General features: G+C 33.2%; 1 protein-coding gene and 1 long non-coding RNA gene across 21 annotated transcripts in view; one reads left to right on the forward strand and one right to left on the reverse strand.

Annotated features, from left to right (window-relative positions):
- Positions 1–16,865, reverse strand: part of ATF2 (activating transcription factor 2) — an 84,973-nt gene that overhangs the window by 35,196 nt on the left and 32,912 nt on the right. For 11 of the 15 annotated variants that reach the window (XM_038584916.1, XM_038584915.1, XM_038584910.1 and 8 more), the window contains 5 exons: positions 11,109–11,205; positions 7,984–8,102; positions 7,720–7,848; positions 2,840–3,018; positions 1,912–2,026 (listed from right to left, as the gene is read on the reverse strand). In XM_038584916.1, coding sequence (XP_038440844.1) covers positions 1,912–2,026; positions 2,840–3,018; positions 7,720–7,848; positions 7,984–8,102; positions 11,109–11,205 — 639 coding nt within the window. The remainder of the gene's footprint in view (positions 1–1,911; positions 2,027–2,839; positions 3,019–7,719; positions 7,849–7,983; positions 8,103–11,108; positions 11,206–16,865) is intronic. The other 4 variants (XM_038584917.1, XM_038584919.1, XM_038584918.1 and 1 more) reach the window with 1 other exon arrangement.
- Positions 1–16,865, forward strand: part of LOC102155817 — a 102,405-nt gene that overhangs the window by 17,747 nt on the left and 67,793 nt on the right. For 4 of the 6 annotated variants that reach the window (XR_005384759.1, XR_005384757.1, XR_005384758.1 and 1 more), the window contains exon 2: positions 13,372–13,478. The exons of 1 other annotated variant lie outside the window; for it this stretch is intronic. This is a non-coding gene — a long non-coding RNA (uncharacterized LOC102155817). Of the gene's footprint in view, positions 1–12,040; positions 12,099–13,371; positions 13,479–16,865 lie in introns of all 6 variants that reach the window. One more of the 6 variants, XR_005384761.1, reaches the window with a different exon arrangement.

A 16,865-nucleotide genomic window follows, 5' to 3' on the forward strand; every position in this document is an offset into this window, starting at 1 on the left:
CTAAAATACATAAAGAAAGGTTCGTTTGTATATAAATATGCACATAATGACAAAGAAAGAACCTGGTTACCTCAAATAATTTCTCTAGAAATAATGTGGAACAGATTTTTTTCATTTTGCATACCTTTTTAAAAAAACTAATATTAACATTGGTAATTAGTTATTATATAGCTACAGTAGCTCTCCTTGCATTTTAGTTTTATCATAATTATATTTAACAGGGTAACTATATAATCTGAAATTCAAGGGCAAGAATGTTTCCCCCTTCAAAAATATCCTAGAAAAATAGGAAGTAGTCACCTAATATCTGAGTCCTTATAAAGTCACTCAAATAATGCATTTTGAACAGCAAGGTTCTGTCTGAAGATGATACCTCATCTTATAATTATGCCAATCAGTGCTAATTTTCAATACTTAGCAAGGCCACTTGGAAGAATGTATTAATAAAAAATATTTCATATTAATTTTAATAATTTTCCTGGGGGTATAATCTCACCAAAATGTTGGAAGTTATTGTAAATAGACTTTTAAAAATAATTTTCAAAGGCACCTGGGTGGCTCAGTCAGTTAAGCGTCTGCCTTCAGCTCAGGTCATGATCCCACAGGTCCTGGGATCCAGCCCCACATCGGGCTCCCTGCTCAGTGGGAAACCTGCTTCTCCCTCTGCCTCTGCCCATCTCCCTGCTCTTGTTTCTGCTCCCTCTCTCAAATAAAATCTTGAAAAAAAATTTTTTTAAGCTATACAATAAATGATTATATTGTACTGATCAGAAATAAATATCTGTAAGGTAAAAAAAAAATTTCTTTTTATCATATGAAGGAGTATTAGGGCTTGGGTAAGATTTCTAGGAAGATATACATTCAGAAAGTGTTATGTTGAAATTACTTAGGTGAAAACAAAAAGTGTTTTGAAAAAACTGTGGTAGGTGTTTTAAAAAGTGCTTTTTTTTTTTTTTTTAAGATTTTATTCATTTATTCATGAGAGATACACAGAGAGAGGCAGAGACACAGGCAGAGGGAGAAGCAGGCTCCATGCAGGGAGCCGACGTGGGACTCGATCCCGGGTCTCCAGGATCACACCCCGGGCTGCAGGCGGCACCAAACCGCTGGACCACCAGGGCTGCCCTAAAAAGTGATCTTAATGATGAAAACCTGAACACTGAAGACACATTTGAAGAAGAGTTTGAATAAAATTGTTATATGAAAAGTGAGAAAAGAAAAAGTATTTCTTACTCAAAAGAATGTGCATTTAAATATTCTCTATATTATTAAGTATTACAAGTAGGTGTTTAACTTGCCTATGACTTTCAAAATTTATATATTTATATTTAACATGCTCAAGAGACTTCTCTTTTGGATCTGACATGCTGATTTACCCTTCAAATGGTCAATTTCTCTGAGACATTTGCATTAGCAAACTGAAGGACTATCTACTGTTTTAGACTGTTTAGATTTCCACATGCCTGGGCCAGCAAAGGAATTCTGTAAACCCAACTTGACCATAAAAGTTCAGAGAGTGTTCTTATAAACAATTCCTACAATAATCGAAGTATCATGGAGTTACTGGACATGTGTTCTAGTATAAATATCTTCCTAAAGAATAGAACTATGTGTTAATATTTTAATTCTATGAACTAGTCAAATTGAAATGGGTTAAATAAGGATAAATTTCTTAATATTAACAATTGAAGGAAAAAAATTTTTTGGAAGATAGAAAAACATTTTCTAGTCAATTATGTTTCCCTTTACTGGTATATGCTACCACTAAAAGGGGAGTAAATACTACTAACTACTACTAAGTATTTTGTTGGATTCAGTTTCATAAACCAATCAAGCTTCCGAAAGTGTATTTTCTGATTACAAAGATCAGTTTGGTATGAAGAAAAGATTTAGTCTAAATCTCAAACTTACTGGGACTGCAGCTGGAACATGCACATTAGAACTTGTAATTGATGCAGGAATAGCAACAGGCATGGTCTGTCCATTAGGAAGATGCAACAGAAGAGGAAATGGGCCTGGTACAGGACTAAGAAAAACAGAAGAAGGAAAATTAAAGATAAGAAATCCTTATTAGTCATCTCTAAAAATATGAGTATTTTTACTATTTTTTAAAAATATATTTTAAAAATATTTTCTAACCATCACAAAGCAAATTGCAAATTTTTACTATTTTTAATTGCATCTTAAATGTATAATACATAAAGCAGTGTGGAAAAACAACAGGGGAAAAATAGGAAAAGTTAATGGATTTACTTAGGACAAGCTCCAATGTTAAATGAGAAAAATTCTTATCAGAAGCTCTTGAGGGGCACCTGACTGGCCCAGTTGGTGGAGCATGCCAACTCTTGATCATGGGATTATGAGTTTGAGCCCCACACTGAATGTCAACATTACTTAAAAATAAAATCTTAATAACAAAACAAAGAAAGCTCGAGGGATATGTGTTAAGAACTAAAAATAAGAGACCGCCTTAAATTCATAAAGTTGATTTGTTTTTAAAACTAAATTTTAGTTGGGGTGCCTGAGTGGCTCATTTTGTTAAGTGTCTGACTCCTAGATTTTGGCTCAGGTCATCTCAGGGTTGTGAGAGTTTAGATTCTCTCCTCCTCTCTCTGATGTTCCCCCCCTCCCCCAATTAAATTTTATATATTTGTTTTCTAATCTATTAGATAATATGAAGAAAAAAAGACAACCCAAATACTTTCCAAAAATCAAAGCATGCAGAATATGATTAACACATACCCACACATACCCCTAAGGCTACAATTTGAATAATTAAATGTCTTAAGAAAAACTTAATTCATAAACAGTTTAATGACTAGCCCAAATCATCACTTACACGATTGGTCTGTTGGAGGATGGTGCCTGGGTGATTACAGTACTTGAGGTTGGTGAAGGTACTGCTTGCTGAATAATTACACTTGAGTCAGAACTTGTAAGCAGCACGTTGGGAACCTGTAATGATGCTGGACGAACAATAGCTGATGTGGGCTGTGCAGTTTGTGCCAATGGTACCTCCTATTTAATGAGATAGAGAAAGAGTAGGATTTAAAAATGTAAGTCAATCCATGACGTTAGAGTGAACAGAATATAACACACTTTGAAAAGTGTCCACAGGATAAATATCCTCCCCCAAAGTAATTTCATGTTAACTTTATTTAAATAACTTAAATATAATATAAAGAAAATTTTGGAAGTAGCTATAAAGCTTTTCAAATGCAACGTTCATATTTTAATTTAAAGACATCAGAGTGGTTTTTTTTTTTTTTTTTTTTTTTTTTTTCCAGTACAACTTGTTTTCCTATCAATCCAGAAATAGGCTGGGCAACTTGGCTACGATTCCATGAGAATTTCTGTGAAAAGTAAAAATATAATTTATTCTCATGGAATTGTAGAGCTTAAAATCCAGAGAGATTGCCTAGTCCTACTTCATCATTATACTGTAAAAACAGGAAACAGGTCCAGGGAGACTGGGTTTATGGTTGATACAAATTCAGTAATAGAAACGGTTAAAAAAATTTTAACACAATACAAATGTTTGTTAATTTCAGGTAGCTATTACTATCCCCCACTCCTGATAATTTCCCAATGTCAAAAGGGCAAGGAATACTGATTAACATCCTGAATGTAAAATAAATAATTACTAGAGTGAAATCTTTCTAAATTAAAGGAAAACACAGGGCAACCTGGGTGGCTCAGTGGTTTAGCGCCGCCTTTGGCCCAGGGCATAATCCTGGAGACCTGGAATCGAGTCCTATGTTGGGCTCCCTGCATGGAGCCTGCTTCTCCCTCTGCCTGTCTATCTGCCTTTCTCTCTGCTGCTCATGAATAAATAAAATCTTTAAAAATTAATTAATTAGAGGAAAACACAGAATCTGCGAGTTAGTCAGGACCTTAAAGATGGTTTTTCCCCCCAGTTTCACAGATTAGGAAGAGATTAAGGGCTTTACATAGAACTTCTTAACTAGTTAGAGTAAAAATTGGGTCTATTGTGTTCTTTGAATTGGTCTTTATGCTGCCTATTACCAAATCTTATTAAGCCCCTTGGAAGAAAGATCAACTAGAACTATTGGAACTTCATTTATTCAACAGGTTTGAGAATTTATAGCATACCTTCAAAGGGCTAGGGGAAGAGACAATAAATAAGAAGAAAATTTCAGATAATAATATGTTACAGAGTAATACTACAGCATAATAAATTATGAAAGATTAACTGAGGGAAGGTTAGAGTTGGCTACTTCAGAGAGCAAGTAAGGTGAGCTTCTTTGCAAAAAAAAATGGTGCTGAATGAATGGATACTGAAAAAATAACAAGCGAGAGGGAGAGGGAAGCAGTACTAAGAGTAATGTCTTCGAGGTAGGAAATAACTTAGAATATTTGATGAATGTAACACAGTGGCATGAGGTGAAGGCTGGATGAGCAGATAAGCTCAGATCAACGAGGACTTAAGAAAGGAGTATTAGTCTTTTTTTTCTTTTAAAGATTTATTTGAGAGAGAGAGAATGCACCCATGAATGGGAGGTGCAGAGGGAGAGGGAGAGAGAATCTTCAGCAGACTCTAAGCTGACTGCAGAGCCCAATACTGGACTTGATCCTATGATCCTGAGATGAGCCTAAACCAAGAGCTGGACATCCAGCAGACTGTACCACCTAGGCACCCTTAAGAATATTTAGTTATCTTAAATGTAATGGCAAACCACTGAAAGATTTTAAGCAGAAAAGTGACTATAATGTGTTAAAAACAAAGCCATCTATAGAATATTGGAGATGGAAGCAGCAAATCCAATTAGAAGATAATTGTTACTAATCCAAGTAAAAGATGATGATGGCTTGGAGTAAGGTGTTAACACTGAAGACTGAAGATAAATTGAGGATATTTCAGAAGGTATATCTGATGTCTAAGAAGATTTGCTGTTGCTTTGGTGTAAAGAAAAAGAAGGGAGGCCCTTGAGTGGCTCAGTTGGTTGAGCATCTGACTTTGGCTTCTGTCATGATCTGGGGGTCCTGGAATTATGCCCTGCATCAGGCTCTCCACTCAATGAGGAGTCTGCTCATTCCTCCCCTTCTTCCCCCACTTGTGCTTTCTCAAACAAATAAAATCTTAAAAAAAAGAAAGAAAGAAAGAAAGAAAGAAAGAAAGAAAGAAAGAAAGAAAGAAAGAAAGAAAGAAAGAAAGAAAGAAAGAAGAAAGAAAGAGAGAGAGAGAGAGAGAGAGACAGCACTAAGGATTCTTGGTTTGAGCAACCAGATGGGATGGAGAGAAAATTTACTGAGCTAGAGAAAACTATGGAAAGAATCAAGAGCTCTGACTTAGATATATTAAATTTAATAGGTCTATTAGACATAGAAAAAGAAATGTCAAGATGGGAGCTGTAAATGAGTATGGAAATCCAGAAGATATCTTGGTTGACATAAGTTTGAGAGTCAACAGCATGTAGCTGTTTTTTAAAATTTATGGGTGTAGATGAGATCACCTAGGACGAAAAGTGAGAAAGACAAGAGAAGGCGGCCCAGAACAGACTTTTACAAGTTGGCACAACTATGCCCTGTCCAGAGAGAGGCTATAGACCTATAGACAGGAATGCAGGAAGAAGGATTACCCTAGAAAGATCTAAAATAGCAATGAAGAGGGAAAAACTGTTGAGTGTGGAGGAACTGGAAAGCTCTTTAGAAAAAGGATATTTATATCACAGAATTAACAGCATTTTCTATTAACTGTGATTATGTGGAAACAATCTTTATGTCCAAAAAGAACAGGATAATACATTAAGATAATGATAAAGTGCAACCATTAAAAATTTTTCTAATGACATGGGAAAGTGTTCATTATACTACAAAAGTAAACTAGGATCAGGCTGCCTATAAAAATATTTTTAATGTTATTTTATTTTATTTATTTATTTTTAAAGATTTTATTTATTTATGAGAGACACAGAGAAAGAGAGAGGCAGAGACACAGGCAGAGGGAGAAGCAGGCTCCACGCAGGGAGCCCGACGTGAGACTCAATCCTGAAACCGCAGTATCATGCCCTGGGCTGAAGGTGGCGGTAAACCGCTGAGCCACCAGGCTGCCCTATTTTTTTAATGTTATTTTAAATTAGAAAGTAAACTGCCCAGCGAGAAGTCTGCTTCTCCCTCTGCCACTCCCCAAGCTGTGCTCTCTCTCAAATAAATAAAACGTTTTTAAAAAAGTAAACTACGGTTTTTGAATTTTTCTTTGTATCCATTTAATTATTCACATATATATACATATATATTCACTTATATATGTGACTTCTAATTACTCACTTATGTATGTGTATTTGTATAATATTTGCATGTATCTATGAAAACTGTTTCAAAATATTGGTAATTCTTATCACTCAGTTATGGGCTAACAAGATTTTGGTTTTCTTCTTCATATTTTTCTGTATTAAAGTATTTATAATGAAACTCACTTTATAATTAGGAAATGAGAATAACAATGCACGAAACCTCTTAGGTCAAAGCATTTATTCTTATGTAGAAAGTTACTTTTTCTACCTTACTTCTAGATCCTGTCATGACAGAAGTCCATTAATTCATTTACAGTTTTAGAATAACATAGTATACAAAAAGAACAAGATAATACATTAAGATAATGATAAAGTACAACTATTAAAAATTTTTCTAATGACATGGGAAAATGTTCATTTCCTCTTAATTGCCATTCATTGCCTCTTAATTGTGCCACACGTAGCACCCCATGTATTCATTATACATGCTTATGAACAAAAAGTGATCAAGAAATACCCATGGGGACCTGGGTAGCTCAGCTGGTTAAGCATTCAACTCTTAAAGATTTCAGCTCAGATCATGATCTCAGGGTTGTGAGATAGAGCTCCGTGTCGGTTTCTGTGCTGGGATTGGAGACTGCTTAAGATTCTCTCTCCCTGTGCCCCTCCCCACTCCTCTCCCTCTCCACCTCTCTAAAAAAAAAAAAAAAAAAAAAAAAAGAAAGAAGAAAGAAAGAAAGAAAGAAAGAAAGAAAGAAAGAAAGAAAGAAGAAAGAAGAAAGAAAGAAGAAGAAGAAAGAAGAAAGAAGAAAGAAGAAAGAAGAAAGAAGAAAGAAGAAAGAAGAAGAAGAAGAAGAAGAAGAAGAAAAGAAATGCCCACAGTAATAGTCACATAACACACACTATAGCTCAGGGGGTTCCAAGTTACCAAGGTATTCAAGATCCAGAAATAAGGCCCTAAACCATCTACAAAAGGCTTGTACCAGAGACAGTATCATCATCTTAGTTGGTAGTACCAAAGATTCCTTGTAGAGAATGAGTAAACTACTCCTTTAGCTCTTAAAAAGCCTAAATAACCTTGGTTCAAGAATTTTAGTTGTAAATAAAAAGCTGTCACTATTTAAAAGCAGAGAAGAATAAAATAGAAAAACCCAGAAAAATTAACTTCACTTTATAAATTCATGTAGCCTTTAAAAAAATAAATTTTATCTAAAATGACTGCTGTTTCCCCTATTATTTTTCTGCATGTAATAAAAAACAAATTATCTATAAAGGTGATGTTTTCTTTCCCTGAAATTTCTGAGTATTCCCAGGCTTTCACAAATAAGGCTATTACAACCTAATACTCAATTATGTATAACTTATCACATTAACATTTTATGTAAATGAAACATTTAACTTCACTTGGGGGTGCTGTTTTTTTTACACTAAGTTTGCATTTCTACCCAAAATACAAATTTCTAACCTTTTCATCACTGGTAGTAGACTCTGGGTGAGGTAAAGGACTATCCTGGTGAGTTGTTTCTACAACAGAGGGCTCCTCAATTTTGCTTCTTATGATAGGTGTTGCAAGAGGGGATAAATCTAGAGGCATCTAAAATGCAAACATTAAAGAAAATATCAGAAGTTCAAAAATGCCAGTCAGTATATCTAAAGTAAGAAAGCAAGAAGTATAAGCTATGATTACTACTTTGTTAGAAGTACTCTTTTAATTTCATGGTTAACATACTTTTTTAATGTCGTCTTCTGAGGCTTTCTTGAATTCATTCTCAAATGGACTTGCCAACTCATTAAATAAACCCACTTCTTCACAGTTTTTCAAGAATCTTGTTGGTGTAGGGGTCTGATCTGAAATAAATGTCAGAAGCAATCACATAGATTTAAATATGCAGGACTCTCAAATATAGCTAGTAAGTTAACAAATTAGCAGGACTGGTTCAGTCAGCTGTTAATTCTCTCTTTGGAAAGACCTCTTCCTTTAAAGCAAACAAAATTTGGTTAAGTTTTTGTTGCAATTCAAGATATTTCCTCCAACTTTACGAACCATAGAAGTATGAAAAAAGTCCTTCCTGTTCCTTAGTCCAGACCTTCTGAGTAGAGTGACCTAAGCATCTTCTACTCAGATCAACTATTATCAACTATTAAGGCAATAAGAATTTTTAAAAGTTTACATTATTAAAAATTATGATTGTTTAAAATACATGCAGTCTGGAGAAAACTAGGACAAGAGCATGTATATTCACTCTAGCTCAGCCCTTCCACTAGTGTTCATAATCTATTATGAAAGCAAGCTTAAGATAAAATGGAATTTTTAGTAGGTAGCCCAAAATACTACAAGGAAGAAAAAGAAGGTTAAAACAAGAGCCCTAAAACAAAAACAAACCAAAACAAAATCCTCCTTATCACTATCCATAGAAGCCAATTTTCTATTTTAATACATTTTTCAAGGTTGGAACAAGGAGCTATATAAGAGTTACATATTTATGGAATGCTCTACCTTAATTTCTAGGCAGTAGAGGAATAGTCAACTCTATTTTCTCACAACGTGAAGTATTTTAACTATACTTGAATATGTACTCATGCAATGTACATTAACACATGTACTGGTGATGGAATAAATGTCAATTAAGATCCATGTTGAATGAAAAATAGTATTTTTATGGATTTCTCCTTGGTCTTATTACTTTCCAGGCTATTTATTCATACTGACCAGAGCTGGGGACACATTAAAATTCTATTCACATTTTATGTATTTTAGGGCATCAAGTTAGGTTTTATCAGGAATCTAGCCTAAGCTAAATAAAAGTATAAGGATGATTCCCAGTTTAAGATTTTGTAAAATTAAAATTCATATATTTGTTAAATATTATGTCCCCAGAATCGGCATTACTTATTGTTTCATCTTTGCCCCACATATATGTAGAGTACTAATATGCTTATTACATATAAATATATTTAACACTAAAATGACCTACTTGTCATACACACTGGATATAATGTAAGCCTATCTTAAACACTATTAGTATTACCTAAATTACTAAAGGGTCTATCTTGTGTCATCATTTTACCTATTAGTCTATAACATACATACCCACTAACTCTCAAAAGACTTCTAAAATTGTATTATAGTAAGGGTTCAGAGTACACATATTAGCCTAAATCCATTATAGCTGAATTAGTAAATTAAATATAAATTTGTCTCTTCTGTTCACAATCAAAGGGTTTGTCTATCTCAGCTCAACAAAAGGCTAGTGTGGTAAAGGGAGAGAAAAGTCTTAAAAATAAAATACATATGAATAAAACACTGTTATCAGTGATTACTGGAATGACTAGGTGTGAGAAAAAAAGTCAATATAGGCATAATTGCTTAATCATGCAGTGGCTTATGGCAATTGATCATCAAATATATACCACACACATCATGCATTATACTTATACAGTAACGTTAAATTACTAACTTCAACACGTTAGTAAAAAAATCGTCAAGTGCTGTGTTGAATGTGTTCTATTTTTTTTCACTGTAATAAAGGTAAACCAATAGGAAATTTCTATAAGCCAATCTCAAAATATTCTTGAGTTGAAAAGTTACAGATAATTGCTCTATGGCAGTTAAGTTTCAGACAAGCAAAGACCCTCATGCCTAGGAGAGTGAACTGTCCAGGTTGTTGTTACTTTGCTTTTTTTTTGGTATCAGCTCTTAATAGCTGATGTACAATATTCAAAAGAAATGCATACCTCATTCTTCTTTGCTTCCTTTTACTTATGGAATTAAAGATATGCTGAATATGCTCTTTCATTTTTCTTAGTTTTTGACAAATAACCAACTTTTTGTTCCCTCAAATTTTTTTATTACAAAAATCATGATACTGAAAGTACAGGAAAAACCTTTTGCCTCATTATCTCTCCAAAGCATTGCATATGACAATTTAATCTATTATGTTGGGTAATAATTTCAAAATACTAATAATACTCAGATTTCAGGATTATTTCCAGACTTACAAATAGTATAATCCAAACTTCAGAAGAGAAAATATTTAGGGTTGATTTTGAATATTTATGTAACTCTGTGGTTATGCCATGATAAGTTCTGAAATTTATATAAATATATTAAGTTTTATAGAAAACGTTTTCTTATAATACCTATAAAATATACAAAATGCAGTAAACCTATGCATATTTTATGTGTCCATATACATAGATGTGTGTTTATATATATTTAAATATCAAAAAAGGGGCGACTAATATAAAGCACGAGAAGACAATAAACAAGCATGAATTTTCTCTTTTCACATACTATGAAAGATAATCATCTGCTTATGATACTGTATATTCATAGGATCAAACACACACAAAAAAGCACTGACTGAATTTAGGCCCCTTTATTGAGAGTATTTTTATTAACACAGATGTTTTAGTCCCAAAAGAAATATAAACAAAATTCTAGTGAACAAGTCTGCTAATTGATCTTTCTCCAACAGGAGGAGCTTGATCATTTCCTATCTTCCCACAGCATTGCAAACCAGGTGTAAAAATCTACAAGAAACATTGACTAATCATCACATTAATTCAATTATCAATTAAATGTAAACTTTGGAGATGCTATAAATGCTCCCGGGGTTCTAATTAACTTCCACAAAACATTGAAATCTACATTTGAAAACCACACAGAAAAGTGAAATGAATGGTCAGAAGGAAACATGGAAATGTAATGGGTAAAATACATGTTGCCAACATTTACTGTAAATGAAGTAATTGGAGTATCACCAGACTATATTATTTACAGAGAATACACAAAAATTGTGCACATTCCAGGTGAAATATGTATATAAGCTATTAATAAAAGCATATACTAACCAGCCACAATGACACTGTCATTACGTGCTGGACCAAATTTCAGTGTCATCTCATGTTTATGTTTATGGACAGCCAAATGATCCTCGTTGGTAAAACGCTGTGGCAAAAAGTTTTAAAATATAGTTAAGATTTTCAATTTGATCAAATAAAGTAAAATGATAAGGAAATTCATTTCCACAACATGTAAAACCACCATTAACAATGAAATAGTTTGTTAACTATAAAAGAATCTATTGTTAGTATAGATAAACATACAAGACTTCAAATAATCAGAAAAACCCATTACTCAAGAATAAGCAATACTGATGTATTATTAAGTCACATTACTCATTTAAGAGCATTTAAAAATAAAACCTGAGGCAAAGAAACTTCATATAAATTTCATCTGGACACTAAAAATAGACCACTAGTGATTTTTTTTTGCCATGTCATAGAAATATATATTTCATGGTTCAGTGATTTTTGAAGAAAGTACTGTATTTACACAGACTTCAAGTTACTTACCACTTTTAAAATGAGAGTTCTCTCATAAAAATATTACTCCTGAACAAATTAAGAAGTAAAGCAGGTTCTTTATGTTACCACATTAAAAAAAAAAATGCTTTGGTTATAATCCAGCAAAGAAATAGCAACCAATACAAAGCAGTTCATTTTAAAATAAAATTATGTCTGGACATCAACTTTTATGAGGATGCTCCTTACCAAGAAACAATTATAACTGAAAATAAGGAGCACTTACATTTTATTTCAGAGCAATAATTATAAAATGCCAAATTAAGATATATAAGCTCTCTACCCTACCATCTTTATAAATGGGGATGTTAAAATTATAAAATATTTGAACTTGGTTCTCCCTAAACTATCATAATGGGATTCCTGGGGTGGCTGCATGGCTCAGTCAGTTAAGTATCCAACTCTTGATTTTGGCTCAGGTCACAATCTCAGGGTCGTAAGATTGAATCCCGTGTCTTACAGCTCGCGCTCAGTGGGGTGAGTCTGCTTGAGAGTCTCTCTTTCTCCCCCGCCCTCTGCCCCTTCCTCAGCTCATGCACATGCTCTTAAAATAAATCTTAAAAAAAAAAAAAAAAAAAAAAAAAACAACAAATTCCTCCTTTTGTGGAAATATTATTCCTGGACAAAATTAAGACGTAAATCAGGTTATGTTACCACATTATAAAAAATGCTTCTTATAATCCAACAAAGAAAGAACAACCAATATGATAACAAAAGTTCATTTTAGAATAATCAAGCTCTTTCCCACTCAAGTGCTATCTTCCTACTGCTTTATCATTATAAGAATCCCTCCCAAATTTGGAATAAAAAGTAGTTGTCTTTTATAAGACTGTTGAGTAACAGCTCTTAGAGAATGGACATATGTGTAGAGTTTACAGAATAATGTAGGCATTAAATCATTAGTTTCCATTAGAGTTTTAAATATATGTATATTAAATTCTACACTAAAAGTATCTTAAAGCCAGATTCACTTTATGTCCAAAGAACCTAACAATGTAGGAGGTAGTAACTGAACATTTGTGAATAAATGCATTTTGGGAGAGGTCATAATTAGTAGATAACCCGGAAAATTATCTCCTAGGAATTTATTCTACTACTATTCTCTGCTTGGAATGGTCTGACCACAAATATCAAAATCAAAGAGCAACCACATAGAGAATTGTACAAATTGTACAAAACATGTAAAAAATGGTACCAAGATTGATCCTAAGTGAAAAGGAACAGCTATAAGGACCCTAAAAAAAAAAAAAATCACTTAGGATCATGTGAATATTATAAGAGGGAATGCAAGAAATATGAATTTACAAAGTCTTATATATAATCTACAGATCAAATTTACCAAAATACTACTTAAGAGATTTTTGATATATTATTGATGTACATGGATAAAATACACTGAAACTGGCACTTCATAATAGAGGAGTTTAACCTTAGCTGTCAACTGAGTTAATTTATTTACTTGTAACAAGAAACTTAAAAAAGTCAAAGGCCATCTTGTCAAAAGCCAGTCACCAGGAAAAAAAAAAAAAAAATATATATATATATATATGAATGAATGAATGAAGTTATTTTTTCAACAAATGCTTATAAAATAGCTACTGCTACATGCCAAGATAAAATTTTTGCAGAATCTATTTGAATTGCTTTCTGAGCCAAATTAAAAAGTTCATTTTAAAAATAAATTTTGTAGAAAAATATAACGATACTATACTTTTAATAATACATTAAATTCATAATTTATTTCTTCTAGGCAATGTACGGCACATGTCCAATGCCAACTGTTACAGATGTACACAGTATTTTGTTAAACAAGACTGAGTATACAGTTGAATAAACAATGGGAAAGGCAGTCAAAAGGTAGGACAGAATAACCATCTCTCTTAAAAAGTTAAAAAAAAACAAAAAACAAAAAAAAACAAAAAAAAAAGGGAAGGTAACTTGACAGATGGGAGGGAGGTAAACCAATCGCTTTTATAATGAATTTAAGCTCTGATATCTGAGAAATCTGTAAATAAGGCTTGAACACTCACCAGAACTAACTTCCTAAGAAGTCAGTCATTCTGCATTTAATACATGCATTCACATCCATGACATATATTTTTTTTCCTATTTAACAGACTAAATAGAGGGATCCCTGGGTGGCGCAGCGGTTTAGCGCCTGCCTTTGGCCCAGAGCGCGATCCTGGAGACCCGGGATCGAATCCCACATCAGGCTCCCGGTGCATGGAGCCTGCTTCTCCCTCTGCCTGTGTCTCTGCCTCTCTCTCTCTCTCTCTCTCCATGTGACTATCATAAATAAATTAAAAAAAAAATTAAAAACAAAACAAAACAGACTAAATAGATACAACTAAGTTATAAAGCCACCAGGCTCAATTTACTGCTTCTTTTACTAGTTTGAAGGAAATTTATTCAACATCAGGAAGTAACACACACACATTTACACACCTCCAGTGAAACTTTAGACTAAATAAAATATCTCGTTTGTAAAAGTTTATAATGTATAAACATTCTACCAAAGTAATTTTCAATGAAAGCATCACTGAAAACAAAGATACTACCAATAAAATAGAAGAGGTCCAATATAATCTTTCATTCAATTATCTCGCTTTGTCTCTTTCACCAAATTCAATGGACCATAACTTTAAAACAAATCCATCAACAGAACTTTCTGTAAAATACCTAATAGTGACTGAGGCATATAAAAACATTTTTAACAGCAAAAGTCAACAGTTAAAATTCTTTGTTTGCACTGATTTCTATAGGTCTCTCTCCAAAATAACATTCTCAAAGTTTTAAAAAAATTTAAAATCTACCTGAAATTTTATGTCAATTGTGTGCATTAAAGCTAAAATTCAAATTTAGAATAATGTCAATACTCATGACAAAAAGTAACTTGTACTACCACTATCAAATTGGTGATTCTAAAAATCAGTTCTTATTTGAACTTTCAATTTCATAGGAAATATTATTCACAAAAAATTCTGGGAGGTATTTTTTTTAACCTTTCTTGAATTTATAGAAAAATGAGTATCAAATATATCTCCAAAATATATGTCAAATCAGTCTATTTCTCTATATTGTCCACTCTTAGTACCTAGCAAAGCCACCATTACCTCTTGCCTGACAGGTCTCAGTTTCTAACTCTCCATTTCCACTCTTAGTTCAGTAATGGCTTCTCACCTTATGTGAATAAAGCCCACACACTTTATCACAGTCTACAAAGCTTTACAGGATATGGACTCTTATTCTACCCGAGACAATCTCTTACCCTTATCTTTGTTGGTCACTATATACTCCAGCCACAATAGCTGTCCTTCTGTTTTTAAACACACCGAAACCATTCCCTCCTTTGAACCTTTATTGTTCCTTCAGTCTGAAAAATGTTTCCTCCAAAAGTCTGCTCCTACATTTTCACATCTTAATCCAAATGTCACCTTATCAGAGGCATTCCCTGACCAACCTATCAAAATAGCACCAATCCTGGTAACTTCCTACCTTTACCCTGGTTCAGCATCTTTGGATATATCATGAAAATTAAGATCAAAATGAGATACCACTATATCCTCACTGTAATGACTAAAATTAAGAGACTATTCAGAACAATCTCAAAAAGCAGAACTAAATTGATAAACTTATTACCTCACCTGACTGGAAACATTACTATATAGCTAGAGTAACCATTGTGGTACTAGCATAAAAGCTGACAGATGGATGAATGGAACAGAGAAGAAACCGCAGAAATAGACCTACACTTATACCATGATTTGATTTTTAATAAAGGAGCTGAAGCAAATTAATGGAGAAAGAAAAATCTTTTCAATAAATGATGGTGGAATATCTGAAAAACCACATGGGATAAAAATGAGCTTCAAATCCTACCTCACACGAGTATATATATACACAAAAAGTAATTCAAGATGAGACAGAGGCCTAAATGAAAAAACAACTTTCAGATAAAACCAAGGAGAGTGCCTTTGTGACTTAAAGGTAGGCAAAGATTTCTTAGACAGTCACAGAAAATAACCATAGAAGAAAAAAAATTAATACATTAGACTTCTTTAGAATTAGATCTGCTCATCAGACGCACTTATCATGAAAATTAAGATGCAAACCACAGACTTGGAGAACTTTTTGAAACTGGACTGGTATCCAGGACATGTAAAGAACTCCTACAAGTTAATAATTAAAAGAAAGACAATCTGAGTTTTAAAAACAGCAAAAGATTTGAAAAGATAGGTCACAAAAAATAATGCAAATGATCAATCAGCACATGAACAAGTGCTCATCTTTTCATCAAAGAAATGCAAATTAAAACCACATGATATATCAGTATACACACAATGAAAATGGCTAAAATTAGAAGACTGACAGCACCAAACGTAGGCAAATATGGCACAAGACCTCTTTATACACTCTTGGTGGAAATGTAAAGTGATGCATCCATTACGGGAAACAGTTTGACAATTTCTAAAAAGTAAACATATATCTAACAAATGATCCCACCATTTATTTCATTCCTATGCATTTACCCAAGAAAAAAGAAAGCATGCATCCACGCCAAAGACTTGTACACAAATAGTTATACCAGCTTTATTTTTAATAAGTAAAAACTGGAAATAAGGGAAATGTCCACAATTGGATAATAGTGAAGTATTACTCCTCAACAAAAAGGAATGAACTACTTGTCAAATAACATGGGGAAATTACAAGTTAATTATAAGGAACAAAAGAAGCCAGACAAAAGTACATATGATAGAACTCTATTCATATAAAATCCTACAAAATGCAAACTGATCTGTAAGGACATATGGCAGAGTAGTGGTTTACAAAGGCAGGAGGGATAACAACTGGGCATAACAAAACTTTTGGGGTGAGGAGTATGTTTTCTATCTTAATTATGGATTATGGTTTTATGAGCATATACATGTTAAAACTAAATTATACATTATAAATACATGCAATTCATTGTATATCAATTACACCTCAATCCAAAACACCAACTAAAGAAAACAAATAAGGGGCATCTGGGTGGTTCAGTCAGTAAAGTATCTGTCTTTGGCTCAGGTCCTGATCCCAGAGTCCTGGGATCAAGTCCTGAGTTGGGTTCCCCACTCAGTGGGGAGTCTTGCTTTCCCTCTTCCTCTATTTCTCCCTCTCCCCCGACCTTGTACATTCTCACTCTCTTTCTCTCAAATAAATAAATAAAATATTTAGAAATAAATAACCAATGAAACACTAATGCTT

This window comes from Canis lupus, chromosome 36 (assembly GCF_011100685.1).
Source record: "Canis lupus familiaris isolate Mischka breed German Shepherd chromosome 36, alternate assembly UU_Cfam_GSD_1.0, whole genome shotgun sequence".
In the NCBI taxonomy this organism is placed as follows: Eukaryota; Metazoa; Chordata; class Mammalia; order Carnivora; family Canidae; genus Canis; species Canis lupus.